Below are 16647 nucleotides of genomic sequence, written 5' to 3'. Positions count from 1 at the left end.
CCACAGACCTCAGTAGAATGGGATGGACCACAGTACCCTTCCCCCTACCTAGGAACTAGAGTGTCTGTGGGAAGGATCCCAAAGGCTGAAAACAGGAAGGGGAGAGGAGGGAAGTGAAATGGGAGGATGGGATAGGGAAGTGGGGTAATTAGGTTCACTCTGAGAAAGGAGACCAAAAAGTTGAACTCCACATACCAAGAGCCTCTTCACCACACCAAGAAGCCCCCTTCAGGAGGTGCAGTTGCAAAATTTGGTGCTAATTTTGCATCACAAAAGTAGCACAGTTTCTTACTACTTTCATGGAAGTATGCATTACATTCATTGGGGTGTTACAGAAGTAGCATTTGCATTGAGAAACCAAAGATGAATAAAATGCTACCTCTTCGTTATAACGAAAGTGGCTATTGTACAAAAATATTTTTGCACTATCATATCACAAAAGGAAATAAAATCCCTCATGGAATTAAGTGTTGCAAACCATGAGTAATACTACATGCTACTATAAGTGGTAATTGTGTAGAAAACCCAAGAATCCCATTATGCAATGCTTTTGTGATATCACTAAACACAGCTGTCACAGAAAATCTGAAATGACCTAAACCATTTATATTTGGGAAACAAGAAAACTAGTTCTTTAACATTTAGCAGTTTTAAGTGAAAACTAATTTAACTACAATACTGATTTTTTGTGTCAAATTTAATAAAATCATTTTTACAGTGCAAGACATCCAATAACCAAGAGGGGTAGATGGCAAAATAAGTATTCAATTTTTTTTTTTTTTTTTACACAACTTTTACATAAACAGTAGACCTGCAATTTTTTTTTCTGGTAATGGCACATCAATTCTCTCTCTTGTTAACAGCATCTAAGACTTTGCTGCAGCTTTGTTTGGCTTGCTCAAGGAGGTCATCTGCTTCTTTCAAGTAATTGTCTCTGACAGACTCATCACTTATGTTGCTCAAATTAATTTTGACATTGTAGTAGGCTCCCCATGCCCCAGCTTCCAAACACCTCGCTCCAACCTGCCCAACACAGATCAAGTATTATTTTAAGCTGCATAGTTTTCCAACACCAAGAGCCAATAATGAAATACCTGGTGTAATGTACAGAAAACACTTTAAATCAATGTACAGTACACCATTAAAAAGCTTTTATTGTATATTATCTCAAAACAGTGAGCAAACATTAATAACTCTGTACTACTCTAAATCTATCCTTACCTCGCCTATTGTATTTGTGCCTGGGGATCTACAGCCAATCACCCAAAGCCTATAGTAACTCAAAAGAAAAAAAAAATGCTGTATAAATGATCATTTAAGCACATGCCAGACAACATACTCCCCCTCCCCCCCTTTAACGTTTGATCTCATAACGTACATATAAAGCACTCGTACTACTGTATACAATGGAACCTCGACTTGCGAGTTTAATCTGTTCCATGACCTAGCTCATAACTCAACTTGCTCATATATCAAATCAATTTTCCTCATTTAAATTAATTTAAATGCCATTAATCCATTCCAGCAGGATTTCTGCTCTTGGGAGGCAGGACAAAATACTAATATCAACTCTACAGCTTATTTATCTATCAATTCATCTAATGGCATAATAAACAATATAATTAACAAAACACGATATATACTTTAGAATGAATAAAATACGTCACAATGCAGCGTGGTGGCGGCCATTCCCGCTCCCACTCTGACCCTATCTTCCCATGATCTTATGAGGAAAAATGGAGTGTTTATGAGGCTAACTGCACTAGATCACTAGTTTCATAAGGAAAACACTGAAACAATGTATTTGCTTTCTACACTCTTAATGCTACAACCCATACACCTTACTTGTTTATCTATGATTTCATGCTTTAATTCCATGGACATCATCCTCTTTCTTCTCAGCACTGTCCTTTGTACTTACTTTCTTAGGACCCATGGTTAGAAAAAAGAAATTTGGCAGAGTAACTGCACAAAATGCAAGCAAAACACGAGAGAAATGCTTCCACAGTGAGGTAAACAGTGCACCGAGTTGTCGGCATTCTGAAGCTCCTCTATTATTAATTTAGGGAACTGAAGCCCTCTCATTATAATTATTATTATTAATAACAGAGCTTCAGAATGCCGCCAACTCGGTGCACTGTTTACCTCACCGTGAAAGCATTTCTCTCGTGTTTTGCTTGCATTTTGTGCAGTTACTCTGCCAAATTTTTTTTCTAACCATGGGTCCTAAGAAAATTTCTTTTTTCTAACCATGGGTCCTAAGAAAGTAAGTACAAAAGACAGTGCTGAGAAAAAAAAAATGATGATGTCCATGGAATTAAAGCATGAAATCATAGATAAATAAGCGAGGTGGGTGGGTAATAGGTCGAGGGGGAAGCTCGCTCGTAACTTGGATGTTGGCTCATAACTCGGAGCAAAGAATAGACAGAGCGACGGCATGTATCTTGAAAAATGAACATGCTGGGACATGCATAAGTTGAGGTTCCACTGTATTACATACATTATGACACACCAGAAATGGGGGTGCAGACTAAGGAAACAAAGGTTGCTGCAGACTTCACTCAAAAAGACCTAGGAGTGAGCCTAGTGCTCAGTATACCACATCAACCAAATAACCTTTGTTGCCAATGCTTGTCTGGCTTAAGAGTCTTCAGGTATCCCAACAAAATCATTCTGGGCCCTTTATACAAGATATGTTAGGTTCATCTTACAGTATGCAGCATCGGCATGTAACCTATGCCTGAAAATGTTAAGCAACTCAAGAAAGGACAGAAGTATGCAACAAGGCTTGCTCCTGAGTTAATGGGCAGGAAATATGAGAAATTGTACCCAACAACATTGGAAGACACAAACCAGGGAAAAGATACAAAATACCCAAGCAAATTAATGAGGTAGACAGGGATAGAACAGAGGCATGGAATGGGAACACTGCTGTAAATTAAAGTCACAGATGAACTCCAGTTAGGAAGTATTTTTTCAGTCTCAGTGGTCAGGAAATGTAGTGATGTTGGAGAGCTGGAGGCAGGCTCGAATCAGAGTTTTAAGAGCAAGTATGATAGGGCATACGAGGCTAAGATGGAGTGACTGAAGAGTGGCAAGTTAAGAGGCAGGGCCAGGATTAACCCCTACAACCACAAATAGAGTATACAAATCTGCAAGTACATACACAGGACAATAACAATGCCTGGAGAGCTATAAACAACTTACAGGCACAATACAAGAAAGAAATACCTCTGATGTCCCCAGTGTTCAATTCAACCTGAGTAAAAATTCACTTCATAAAATGCCCCAAAATTTGAAACTGCCAGATTTCAACTGTTTTAAAGCTGTAAAGCACCACCTTGCCATAAATTGAGTTATACTTCCATGTTCAATGTACCAAAAATTATTACACGAGTTAATACTTATGTCACTGTACTGTACTTATATTTCTTGTCCTAATATCTATTGTCACACTCAGGCATGAAGATAAAGTAATTCACTCCTAATTCTTAAATCAAATTCTCAAACATTTTAGTACATCTTTTATTGTAACTGATTTAACCTTATTCTTTAGTTTACCTGGATTGCACTGAATAACCATGAACTTTTCTATGTACAATAGAAAAATGTACAATGTAAACCTTGTATAATGCTTTATATAGGCACACAACCGAGCTTAACTGCAGAGGATTATCAAGTGTCATGATTTGGACCAATACCCTTACTACGGTATAATGGCTGTTGTTCACTATACAACCTCTCCTCACTTAGCGACGTACTCTTTTACAGATGCCTCAGATTTACGACGGGCTCTGACCAGTATTTATACCTAAATAATATATATCAGAGCTGATTTCCTCTATTCTGTTTATTTCAATATACAGTACACTACGTATTGTATAAACATTTAAAAATATACCAGTAATGGTGCAAAGGTGACATTAAAACAATATCAAAGATGGTCAACACAAACCCACCACCATTAAAGCAAGCTCCTCACTTAGCGACGAACTCATTTAACATGGTCTTAGGAACGGAACTCCCTCGTTAAGCAAGGAAAGGCTGTATATAGTTTGTCGTAATTAACACTAATAAATTATTTAACCAGTTCCTTAAAAAGATTGAACAGTTGCTGTTTACAATCTTTCCCAGCTAAGATTTACATTTTAGCCACACTTAGGCATTGTCCCACAATCACTGACTGGGTAATGCATACATCACACCAGAGCGTACTCTACAGTGGAACCTTGGTTGTTGAATGCCTTACTTGTCGAACAGATCATTTTCTAACGAGGAATTCGGAAAAAAATGTCCTGCTTTTCGTGTATGCTCTTGGTTGTCGACAGAATGTGAATGAGACAAAGCAGCTCGCCAGACAATGAGTTGACAGCGTGGGTCTCAATCAGTATAGCCACAAACTTGTGTGCTGTAAACATTTCTTGAGCTTTTGTTGTGCATCTTGTGAACTTTTTTTGTTCATTTGCAGTTTTGGTGCAGTTTTTTTTTTTTATTGCAAGATAAGCCATCATGAGTCCAAAGAAGGATAATGAGATGAAAGCAAAAAAAAAAGTTGTAAAAAGCACTGCCGAGTTTAAGAAAGAAGTTATTCGAAAGTATGAAGATAGGCTCCATGTGGTTGATATAGCAAAACTTTCTGGTAAATCAGCATCTATTATCAGCACAATACTGGGCCAAAGGGAAAAAAATTAAAGCAGTTGACCTTTCAAAAGGCACAAGAGTTATATTAAGGCAAAGGCCACAAGCTAAACCTACCAGGGTCATATAGTGCTGCAGGGTAGGAACTGATGCAGGATCTAAGGATAAATAATGGCGGAGATGACAAAGGTAAAGTTACGAGGGGCTGTGAGGAGTGCTAAAGGAAGTTTGTGTAATAAATCGGTTGCTGCCAAAAAGTTGAAGAGGGAGTCTGTCAAAAGTGGGTCCATCAGCAAGGAGGGAAAACAGAGTAAGGGCATTAAAGCAGTGATGATGTCAGAGGAAAATTCTGCGTGCTTGGTGATAGACAGGACAGTCCAATAGAATACGGGAAACTGAAACAGGAACTAGACAATTCTCACAAAGTGGAACAGGACGCCTCTCCTTGAGATACCCACGAGTTAGATGAATGTCCAATGCGAAGACAAGGATGTCTCCCAACCTTGGTATCTATGACAAGGAGGCCAGAAACCCAAACTTGGTTTGATAGAATGTAATTTGCTAGGAGTCATATCAGCCCAACGTTATTGCCAACGACTGCGAAGGTGGGGAGAGATTACAGAAAAATAGTCAGAGAATGGAGTACCTCTATATAAAACTGGTAGGTCATGTGCTGCAGATCACACAGCAGTCTGCCTGACAGTGTAATGTCTCGATTCGGGCAAGTGTTAAATCTGAACCTGAAACAAACCTCACTGGACAGGTTTTTAGTGAGAACAAGGTGGTAGCAGTGAAGAGAAAGAAAAACACCAAAAGAGTTGCCCAATATTATGAAAGAGTTGCCCAACTTCTTCCAAGCAGTCTCATACCCCCCTTCCTCACCACCTTCTGCTTCCGGTATGTCATTAGCTCTCCTCTGACAGGTAAGAGGCAGTTAAATTTTAATTTACTTTACAGTATTTCAGTTAAAGTTTCTTTTAGGATTCAGTTTTAGTTTTATGTAGTAGTTAGTACATTTATAATAAATTATTATACATTTGGGGTTTGGAACAGATTAATTCTATTTACATTATCCTTTATGGGAAAAATTGCTTTGGTTGTCTGTTTTGGTCGTTGAATCTACATCCGGAACAAATTAAATTCAGCAACTGAGGTTTCACTATTTCCTTTTTGGTAAATTATTTGTTCTTTAATTAAGGTATACATGAATATAATTGTTCCATGTCAACCATACCTGGAGATCAGACTTGCAATTAATGTTGCCAACAGCAGCCAGCTGAATGAGGGCATCCCAGGTGGAAGTGTTCAATATCTTGAGGACTGACAAGGGCACCTGAATGGTTTCTTCTATCGCAGCTGCCATTGCTGTTCTCTGTATTTCACGCTCTTCATCGGTGTTCTGAGGAAGTTTCATGGCATCCTGTGAATGGGAGGCGATTTGTGATCATGCATCAAAATTTTTTTTAATTACTTTTCTAAATCCCTTCATAGATGTTAACACTAACAGTACATCAAATCCCATTTGCATCTATAGTCACCAACACCAGGAGCTGGTGTTGGTGACAGTCAGCAGGTTGGATAATATGTCAGGCAATGGGAACAAGCCCATTATCTGTCTTAGTGCTGGTGGAAATGACATTGGGAATGGCAGGAGACAGGAGCTACTGGATAAGTATAGGTCAGCCATAGATGTAGTCAGGTCTAAGGGAGGGATGCTAATCATATGTAGCATCTTACCTAGAAGGGGAGTGGGCAATGAATGGATGTCTAGGGCGATTGGTATAAATTGCTGGCTAGATAGGTACTGCAAGGAACTTACAATCCCATTCATTGATAACTGGGACATATTCTATGGCAAGCATGATATGTATGCAAGGGATGGGGTTCATCTCTCGGGGGCTGGAGTGGTTGTATTAGCCAATTCGATTGAGGGGGGTCATTGATGACTTGTCTAGGAATTTAAACTGATAGATTATAGAGGTATGGGTGTCTGTGGGAAACAATCAGGCTGCAGTACTAGGGTTGAAAACGGCAGATATAACCAGGCTACCTCAGGGATATGTTTAAAAGACAACATTCGAAATAAAGTTGCTAGAAAAGGCAAATCAATTGATCAACAAAGAGATAGTAGAGGGCAACGAGTGACTAGCTCCCTTAAGGTTTACTATACAAATAGTAGGAGTCTAAGAAATAAGATAGATGAGCTAAGATTACTTGCAAGTGCTGGTAATACAGATATTATTGATATAACAGAAACTTGGTTCAACTTGAAAGATAGAGAAATGCCCTCTGAATGCAACATACAGGGTTATAAACTATTCCATACTGATGGGATCAACAGGAAAGGTGGTGGAGAGGCGATGTATGTCAGAGATAATTTAAAATGTTGTGTTAGACAAGATACAAGATTAGAAACGTCAGACACAATCTGTTTGGCTCCAGTTTCTCGAGGGTTATGAAAAGTTAATTTTGGGTGTGATTTATAGACCCCCACACCTAGATAGCGATTGTAGTAAGCTGCTATGGGACGAAATTCGTAAGGCATCTAGATATGAAAATGCAATGTTAATGGGAGATTTTAACTTTAGACAAATTGATTGGAACAATGTGACAGAAAATCTTGAGTCTAGTGACTTTCTTGATACGGTTCAGGATTGCTATTTAAAACAGTCTGTGACAGAACCAACTAGAGGAAGCAATCTACTTAACTTGGTTCTTGCCAACAATCACTAGTTAATAATCTTGAGGTTAATGATGAGCTAGGGGAAAGTGATCACAAATCACTTAGTTTCAATATATCATGGAGTTACCGGGATAACTGCAATCAAATCTCTGTCCCAGACTTTTGCTTGGGCGACTTCATGGGACTGAAAAATTACCTGGGTTTACCTGGGTTACCTGGGGAGAGTTCCGGGGGTCAACGTCCCCACGGCCCGGTCTGTGACCAGGCCTCCTGGTGGATCAGAGCCTGATCAACCAGGCTGTTGCTGCTGGGTGCACGCAAACCAACGTACGAGCCACAGCCCGGCTGGTCAGGAACTGACTTTAGGTGCTTGTCCAGTGCCAGCTTGAAGACTGCCAAGGGTCTGTTGGTAATCCCCCTTATGTATGCTGGGAGGCAGTTGAACAGTCTCGGGCCCCTGACACTTATTGTACGGTCTCTTAACGTGCTAGTGACACCCCTGCTTTTCATTGGGGGGATGGTGCATCGTCTGCCAAGTCTTTTGCTTTCGTAGTGAGTGATTTTCGTGTGCAAGTTCGGTACTAGTCCCTCTAGGATTTTCCAGGTGTATACATGTATAATCATGTATCTCTCATGCCTGCGTTCCAGGGAATACAGGTTTAGGAACCTCAAGCGCTCCAAGTAATTGAGGTGTTTTATCTCCGTTATGCGCGCCGTGAAGGTTCTCTGTACATTTTCTAGGTCAGCAATTTCACCTGCCTTGAAAGGTGCTGTTAGTGTGCAGCAATATTCCAGCCTAGATAGAACAAGTGACCTGAAGAGTGTCATCATGGGCTTGGCCTCCCTAGTTTTGAAGGTTCTCATTATCCATCCTGTCATTTTTCTAGCAGATGCGATTGATACAATGTTATGGTCCTTGAAGGTGAGATCCTCTGACATGATCACTCCCAGGTCTTTGACGTTGGTGTTTCGCTCTATTTTGTGGCCAGAATTTGTTTTGTACTCTGATGACGATTTAATTTCCTCGTGTTTACCATATCTGAGTAATTGAAATTTCTCATCATTGAACTTCATATTGTTTTCTGCAGCCCACTGAAAGATTTGGTTGATGTCCGCCTGGAGCCTGGGCTAAATTGGGATGGCTAAATTGGGTGGGCTAAATTGGGATGTCCTGACTATGGGTCAGGTAGCTGGTGTTGGTTGCCAATATGACGTTTTTCAGAGCATAGTTCTAATTCATCCCAAATGGATGAACAATAGACAAACATCTCATTGGTCAAAAGATAGGCATATCGAAAGAGGGGAGGGGCAGTTAAGAACTCAATATAGTCAATTAAAGAGAGAAATAAAAGGAACAAGAAAATCAAAAAAGGATTAGGAGGCTAAGGTTGCAAGGGATTCGAAGACTAACCCAAAAGGGTTCTTTCAGGTATACAGAAGCAAGATTAGGGACAAGATAGGCTCACTTAAGAGTAACTCAGATCCTTATCACTATCAGTGATCTGACATGTGGGAAATTTTCAATTCTTACTTCCTCTCAGTTTTAACTCGAGAAGATACTAACGAAATTCCAGAAATAATAGATTATGTAGAACAGGACTAAGAAATTCTGCACGATTGCGGTAACTAGTGACGTGGTCCTCAGACAAAGAAATTAAAAGCTAACAAATGCCCATGCCCTGATGAACTGTTTGTAAGGGTGTTAGAGGAATGTAAAGAGGAACTTAGCATACCTTTAGCTAATCTTTTCAACATATCACGACAAACTGGCATAGTGCCTGACAAGTGGAAAATGGTTGTGAAAATTTGTCTGGACTGCCTCCAAGTGAGTTGCCTTCCCTGGCAAGCTCTGTTGACACCGAGCTCTGAGGTCGGTATCCCAGCCTCACAAGTGGCTTATAGGACAGATTTTCATAAATGACTGATGTTGCAAGAAATCTCGCCTGCATGCACGTTTAAAGGACTAACTTGCTTGGTGATGAAGAAGCTATTCTGGTCTTCAACCTCCCTAAGCTTAGCCCCTTTGGACTTCCCCTCAGAAACCACGTGCAGCCGGGAGCCTTAGTTCCTACAATATTCAGTCGATATTAGTGACCAGCCTGCACCTCAGAAATTCCTGTATCCAAGAGGGTGTGTATCCCCTAGTATAACTATGCAGAAACGGACACTAGCTTCTAGGTTGACAAGAGACAAATTCACATACTGGTCATGAACTGCTGGCTGCACAAAGGCCACAGCATGACTCACTCGCAATTTTCCCCAGACCCTGGCCAGAATCCTAAGAAAAAATGGAGGTCTTGTCTTACTGTAAGGGCCTGATGGAGGAGGTCATCTACAGTACATCGAGGTGCCTCCACCAGATTTCCCCAGGTCTCATATGTGAAGACACGTGGGGGCGCCGCATGCTGATCATGGCACGTCTTGTCCAGTTGGTGTCTGGTCCTAGAAGAAAGATCTGGCGTCTTCAAGACCCGTGCCTCGTCGTTCAAACTTGGGCTGCCAGTTCTCCCTAGCTAACTTAACCTAGTGTTTGCCTACATTTGGCCTATTACTACCTATGTTAAGGTCTCAGGTCTACACTATTATTATCTACAGTTGCCCCAATAATCCTAATATTAGTGTACTAACAGTATAAACTCCCTACTTCTTCCCTGAAGGGTAAATCTATCAATTAAGAAGTACCTTCCAACCACCTTCGCCAACCCGGGTGAGTGTGTTTGTGTTTTGGGTGGGTTTAAGGGCCCTCGAACGGTGTGTTTTTCCCCGTTGGGACTTCTCGGACTGAATAAGTTCCAACATCCTCCTGCCGGCGAAGGTAGGCACTAAGTCTAAATCAAATTCACCTTCCGCAAGCCCCCACGGCGGACCATGGACACGAGTGCCGTCCAGCCACTCATCGAGCAGACTCCGGTCTAACTTCAACTGTCCAGTTTCCCCTGCATGGACTTCTGGGGGTGTAAACTTGTTGGTTCTGGTGGTCTTAGCACCCTTTCCTTTAACTAACATCTTTCATATGTCTAGCCTTAACCGAGTGGCTCCGTAGTTTCCCACCCAGTGGCCCACATGCCCTGGTAGCCTTTCCTCCCACTGATACGAGGTTCCCTGGATTTAATGGCAATATCTCCCTCTTTACGTACTCTGTAAAAGTGTTTTCCCAAGGTGGCCGAGTGTTCGTCACTCCCTACCTGGTTCAGCTTCCCTGGCAGTTCATCGTGTATACTGGTACTCATTATCACTACTCCCCCAGCTATCATGGGGACAGCTTCTTCTCTATCTGGCGTGGCAGGGAATTCAGGTGGAATCCTGCTGCCTATGATGTATCCTACTGGGGATCTGTATAAACCAATTCCTTCCCTAAACGTCCGTCGTGTAAACAGGAAGTCATCTATATGATTGGCTCCCACCAGGATACCTACATTTCTGACTGTGTCAGTGGTAATTCCCTGGTCTGCCAGCTTCACGTCAAGGTCTTTCAATCGCTTAGCTGCTGCAGCAAGACCTCTCGCTGTAATTGCCGTGGGTAATGTCTCTACCACCAAGGCTGTAATGTCTGCGATGTCCACCTAATTTGACTGTGACATCCACCTCATCATAAGATTTGGGTGGGGCCTGACTTATAGCCCCTCCCAACATCATACTAACTTTCCTTGTGGCCTTCAACTTTAATTTATCCACCAACTTCTTTGTTATCAAGGATACTTGTGCTCCTGAGTCAAAGAATAATCGGGTTGTGCAAGAATGGTATATAATACCGACAAGATGAAATTAAGACACATGTGCAACATCTGAGTATCTTTATTTTAAAGATACCCAGATGTTGCACATGTGTCTTAATTTCAATAATCGGGTTGTTTTGGACCTGTGCCCATTCACAACCTTTGCCATGACTGTAGGTAGGGCAGCACCTCCGTGATTCTCACTCGGATTAGAGACTTCAATCCCACTAATCATGCTGGCTACCATTTCAGGCTCAGACTCACTTTCTATCTCTACCTGAGAGATATCCCTAGTAGCCTGGGGTTCTCTTAAATTATTGGGACATAGTGCAGTATGGTGCTTACCTTTGCAACAGACTCGACACTCACTGAGTTGGGCGCCACAGTCTCTCGCAAAGTGTTCTCCACAACACTTGAAACAAAGTCTCAACTCCTTTAGTCTCTGTTGCCTACTGCTCAGTGTTGTATACTCTGAGCAACTCGTGCTAGCGTGTTCGCCTTCACAGAACATGCATATTCTGGCATGAGTGTCTCTGAGGTTCTGCTTAGAGGTTCTTACCTTAGACACTTTACCAAAGTACACTCCAACGTTAGTCGTATGAGCTTTAGACTGATCTCTCGAGATCTTTGAGTAACTGTCTGGGTTTTTATGTAGTGATGGTGGTGACTCTGCTCTCACACCTATACTCAAATGAGAAACGAGATCTCCCAACCCCTCAGCAATTTGTTGTATCGTGAACCGGTTCATCTGATATTTTAAGTGTAACTCATGCACTGTAGTGCCAGCCAGTTTCCTCTGAATCACCTGACTGATGAACCATTCTGACTTACCCCAATCATGTAAATCTTTAAGACTATTTGTCAAACTCATAACTTCGATTCGGAACTTCTCTAGGCTCTGACGGTCATGGCGACAAGCCTCTAGATCCAACAACCGACAAAGTATAGCTACCTTTATCTCATCAGTGTTGCCAAACATGTCCTTTAATTGGAATTTGGGATGTTGGTAATTAGTGTCAGTGGTTTCGTAATGCCAGACCAAGTGCAAGGCTTTATCCTTGAGCTGTGAATGTAAATACTGTAATTTGACGGCATCTGACAAATCGTCTCTGTCATCTATCTGGGCTTTAAACTGATCCCAGAAAGCAATGTACTCTGTTAAGGTTCTGTCGAACGTTGGTAAATTAAACTGGGGCAATCTGGGCAACACATAAACAGGCGTGCTGTTGTTCGTGTTCCCTGAAACATTTGCTGCCCCTGCTGTACCGGCCTTCAAAGTCTTTATTAACTGCCTGCAGAGTCTCATCTCTGCTTTACACTCTGTCCTTCGTTCGTCATAGTCCTTCCGTGCTACCTCGACTGTAGGTAGTATGCAGACTTTATTCAAACGTTTCTGCAGCATAGGCCTCTATGTCTTCTCCAAAGGATTCAAGGGTGATGGAATGATCTCTCTGTTCCTGCCTAAACTGGCCTACCAAACGCCTTTGCTATGTGTCCAAAGGGTTTCAGGCAACTCTCTAGTTCCTCACAGTTTGCTAAAGGTTTCATCCTGATCTTGCCTGGCCATACGACACTCCTCACATGCTTTGCTCAGGCGTCCCTTATAGGCTCCCATAGACTGCTTTAATTGACTTAGAGCTGAGACAGCTGGTACTTCATCTTCACCTACCACAGTTGCAGTTTAGTTAAGATCATGGTACTAATTTGTACTTCAAGTAGCCCACCCCACAGCACGAACGGTATTAGGCAAGAATGAACGAGTCTCAAGGCTTCTCAACAAGCTTAACAACTCCCTTTATTATATTGACTACTCTGAATCAAAAATGTACACTGTTAGCTCTCAAATCCCAATCGAAATGTGTATCGATGTGAAAGCTTAACCTAGCAATTTCCTGTACAATGTCAGCAAATAATTACAGGACTTAACCTAGTCTCAGGTACAATTCACAAATCCCACATTAAAATGAGTCAAAGACAATGAAAATCACACAATAAAAAAAATGCAGTATACAAATTAAAAATCACTTGGTTAGCACAAATAAATTCAACAATTCAACTTGTGAAACAGTAAATGAAAAAATGTGTGTAAACAGCTTGGCCTAACTGTGCCCAGCTTACTCAGTCTAGCGTGGATGGTTGGATAAGGTAAATCCTAACATAACTAGTGTGCTATAGCTTAAACCTGGCTTTAGAACTCCGTAAATAATAACTAGGTTAAATCTATCCTAGCTACTAGAACTGTTGTAAATATTGCACAAGCCTAGCCTAACTGTGGCTACCTTGCAAATCCACTAAGTAATTAACACACAAGTCTCCTACTCTGGATTACTTATAATCACTGTAAATAATTAAATTCACAAACTTCTCTAGCCTACCTGGCCTGCCTGTAAATTACTGCAAATAACTTCTGTGTATAGTCACCTCTTCAAGGGGGGCTCCTTGTTGTGGTGAAGAGGCTCTTGGTCTGAGGAATTAGACCTGCCGGTGTCCTTCCTCAGACCGAACCTAATTACCCCCCAATCCCCCCTTTCCCTATCCCATCCTCCCTATCCTCCCCTTTTTCCTTTCCTCCTCCTCCCCACCCCTCCCTTTTGCCCTTCCTCTTTTTGGCCTTTGGGATTTCTCCCATAGGCGCGCTAGTTCCTAGGTAAGGGGAAAGGATACCGGGGTCCATCCCATTCCATTGAGGTTCTTGGCGGTGGCGTAGTTTGCCGTGGAATCTGGATCGCCTGGGGATGTCCCGATCCCTCTCCGGTATCCTGGAGTGTAGCTTTGGGTGTCTTTCGGGTGACGGGTGTATCTCTGGAAGCCACCTTTCGGATTCCGGGGGTGGTGGCCGAAGGAGGTATGCTTTGTGGCGGATATCCAGCTGCCCTCTCTTTTGTCCACCGAGGTAGCTCGGCAGATGTGAGGTTGCTATCCAGGATTGCTGGTTTACTGACATGAAGGGTTGGTATGGCACGGGTTCCATGCTGCATCTGCGCTAGTTTTTTTTTTCTTAAAAACAAAAAGCAAAGGAGTAACCTAACCATGGAGAACCCAATCCATGAACCCACTACCCCGGGGCCCCTTCTTGATACCACACCCCATTCTGACCCTGCCTTGTTTTTAGACCACTCTTCAGACACTCCTAATGCCCCTGTACCTCTTGCTGGTGCTGTTTCCTCATCCGCTTCAGGTACCGGGGCTTCGACTGACTCCTTCGATTTGTCTGACCTCTGCTCTCCTTTGACAATGCTTCCATCCTCTCCCTCTACGGTACGGCAATTTTCGAATCGCCAGCCCGTTTCACGACAGACCAACTCCGGTCCTACTCCTAAACGCCAACGTCAATCTCCTGATGATGTTCCTTCGTTACCTTCCCATTCTACTCGGAAAAGACCGACACGTCATGCACTCCCTCTCCACGCTCAGTTTCGGACCACACAATGGACTAAATTCTTTACTTTAAGACTGACTGACTTCTTCTGCCTATCTTTCTGACCATAGTACAGTGGACCCCCGCATAGCGAACGCCTTGCATAGCGAACATTCCGCATAGCGAACGCTTTGTCCGCTAAAATTTTGCCCCGCATAGTAGACAAAAACCCGCTCAGCGAACTTCGTTCGAGACGCGTCCAATGTGGGCCCTCAGCCAGCCTCACATGTGCCGCCCGTCCCATTGTTTACCAGCTAGCCTCCGCGGTAACATTCAAGCATACACTCGGAATATTTCGTATTATTACAGTGTTTTCGGTGCTGTTTGTGGAAAATAAGTGACCATGGGCCCCAAGAAAGCTTCTAGTGCCAACCCTACACCTCAAAGGGTAAGAATACCCATTGAAATTAAGAAAGAAATCATTGATAAGTATGAAAGTGGAGTACGTATCACCGACCTGGTCAGGTTGTACAAGAAACCAAAATCAACCATCGCTTCTATTGTGGGCAAGAAAACGGCAATCAAGGAAGCTGTTGTTGCCAAAGGTTTAACTGTGTTTTCGAAACAAAGATCGCAAGTGATGGAAGATGTTGAGAGACTCTTATTGGTGTGGATAAATGAAAAACAGCTAGCAGGAGATAGCGTCTCTCAAGCGATCATATGTGAAAAGGCTAGGAAGTTGCATGACGATTTAATTAAAAAAATGCCTGCAACTAGTGATGATGTGAGTGAATTTAAGGCCAGCAAAGGTTGGTTTGAGAGATTTAAGAAGCGTAGTGGCATCCATATTGTGATACGGCATGGTGAGGCTGCCAGTTCGGACCACAAAGCGGCTGAAAAATATGTGCATGAATTCAAGGAGTACATAGAAACTGAAGGACTGGAACCTGAACAAGTGTTTAATTGTGATGAAACAGGCCTGTTCTGGAAGAAAATGCCAAGCAGGACCTACATTACTCAGGAGGAAAAGGCACTCCCAGGACATAAGCCTATGAAAGACAGGCTTACTCTTCTCATGTGTGCCAATGCTACTGGTGATTGCAAAGTTAAGCCTTTATTAGTGTATCACTCTGAAACTCCCAGAGCGTTCAGGCAAAAGAATGTCCTCAAGGATAATTTGTGTGTGCTGTGGAGGGCAAACAGTAAGGCATGGGTCACTAGGGAATTTTTCTATAACTGGTTACACCATGCATTTGCCCCCAATGTGAAAGATTACCTAACTGAAAAGAAATTAGACCTTAAGTGCCTCCTGGTGTTAGACAATGCCCCTGGTCATCCTACAGACGTGGCAGAGCGACTTTATGGGGACATGGGCTTCATTAAGGTGAAGTTTTTGCCTCCTAATACCACTCCTCTCCTGCAGCCCATGGACCAGCAGGTCATTTCCAACTTCAAGAAACTGTACACAAAAGCTCTGTTTCAAAAGTGCTTTGAAGTGACCACAGACACTGGATTGACTCTAAAAGAGTTTTGGAAGGATCACTTTAATATCCTCAGTTGTGTAAACCTTATAGGTAAGGCTTGGGAGGGAGTGACTAAGAGAACCTTGAACTCTGCTTGGAAGAAACTGTGGCCAGAATGTGTAGACAAAAGGGATTTTGAAGGGATTGAGGCTAACCCTGAGAGGAGCAGTATACCAGTTGAGGAATCAATTGTGGAATTGGGGAAGTCCTTGGGGTTGGAGGTTAGTGGGGAGGATGTGGAAGAGTTGGTGGAGGAGGACAATGAAGAACTAACCACTGATGAGCTGATAGATCAACTTCAAGAGCAAGAGGCCAGACCTGGGGAAACTGGTTCAGAGGAGGGGAGAGAGAAATTGAAGGAATTGCCTACTTCAAAGATTAAGGAAATGTGTGCAAAATGGCTTGAAGTGCAAACCTTTTTTGATGAAAATCACCCTCACACAGCTATTGCAAGCCGTGCTGGTGACTATTACAATGACACTGTTGTGAAACACTTTAGGAAAGTCATAAAGGAACGAGAGGTACAGGCCACTATGGACAGATATGTTGTGCGAAAGAAGTCCAGTGACTCTGAAGCTGGTCCTAGTGGCATTAAAAGAAGAAGGGAAGTAACCCCAGAAAAGGACTTGCTACCTCAAGTCCTAATGGAAGGGGATTCCCCTTCTAAACACTAACACTCTCTCTCCCCTCCTCCCATCCCATCAATCATCACCAGATCTTCAATAAAAG

General features: G+C 42.4%; 2 protein-coding genes across 2 annotated transcripts in view; both read right to left on the bottom strand.

Moving 5' to 3' along the window:
• Positions 1-630: 630 nt before the first annotated feature.
• The window catches only part of LOC128694862 (formimidoyltransferase-cyclodeaminase), a gene marked incomplete at its 5' end in the record, with an annotated part of 65106 nt that continues 49089 nt past the window's right edge, over positions 631-16647 (bottom strand). Inside the window, 2 exon segments of the mRNA XM_070094335.1 lie at positions 631-1023; positions 5873-6059. Coding sequence (XP_069950436.1) covers positions 841-1023; positions 5873-6059 — 370 coding nt within the window.
• On the bottom strand, positions 6046-12399 carry LOC128694863 (uncharacterized). Its single transcript, XM_070094336.1, has 3 exons — positions 9966-12399; positions 9628-9763; positions 6046-6058 (listed from the first exon to the last, which is right to left on the bottom strand). Exon 1 carries the CDS (start codon positions 12341-12343, stop codon positions 11117-11119), a length of 1227 nt encoding a protein of 408 aa, XP_069950437.1. The 5' UTR covers positions 12344-12399; the 3' UTR covers positions 6046-6058; positions 9628-9763; positions 9966-11116.

Source organism: Cherax quadricarinatus, chromosome 45 (assembly GCF_038502225.1).
Source record: "Cherax quadricarinatus isolate ZL_2023a chromosome 45, ASM3850222v1, whole genome shotgun sequence".
Lineage (NCBI taxonomy): Eukaryota > Metazoa > Arthropoda > Malacostraca > Decapoda > Parastacidae > Cherax > Cherax quadricarinatus.
The sequence above is the reverse complement of the archived record's forward strand: the minus strand, read 5'-3'. Positions and strand labels throughout refer to the sequence as shown.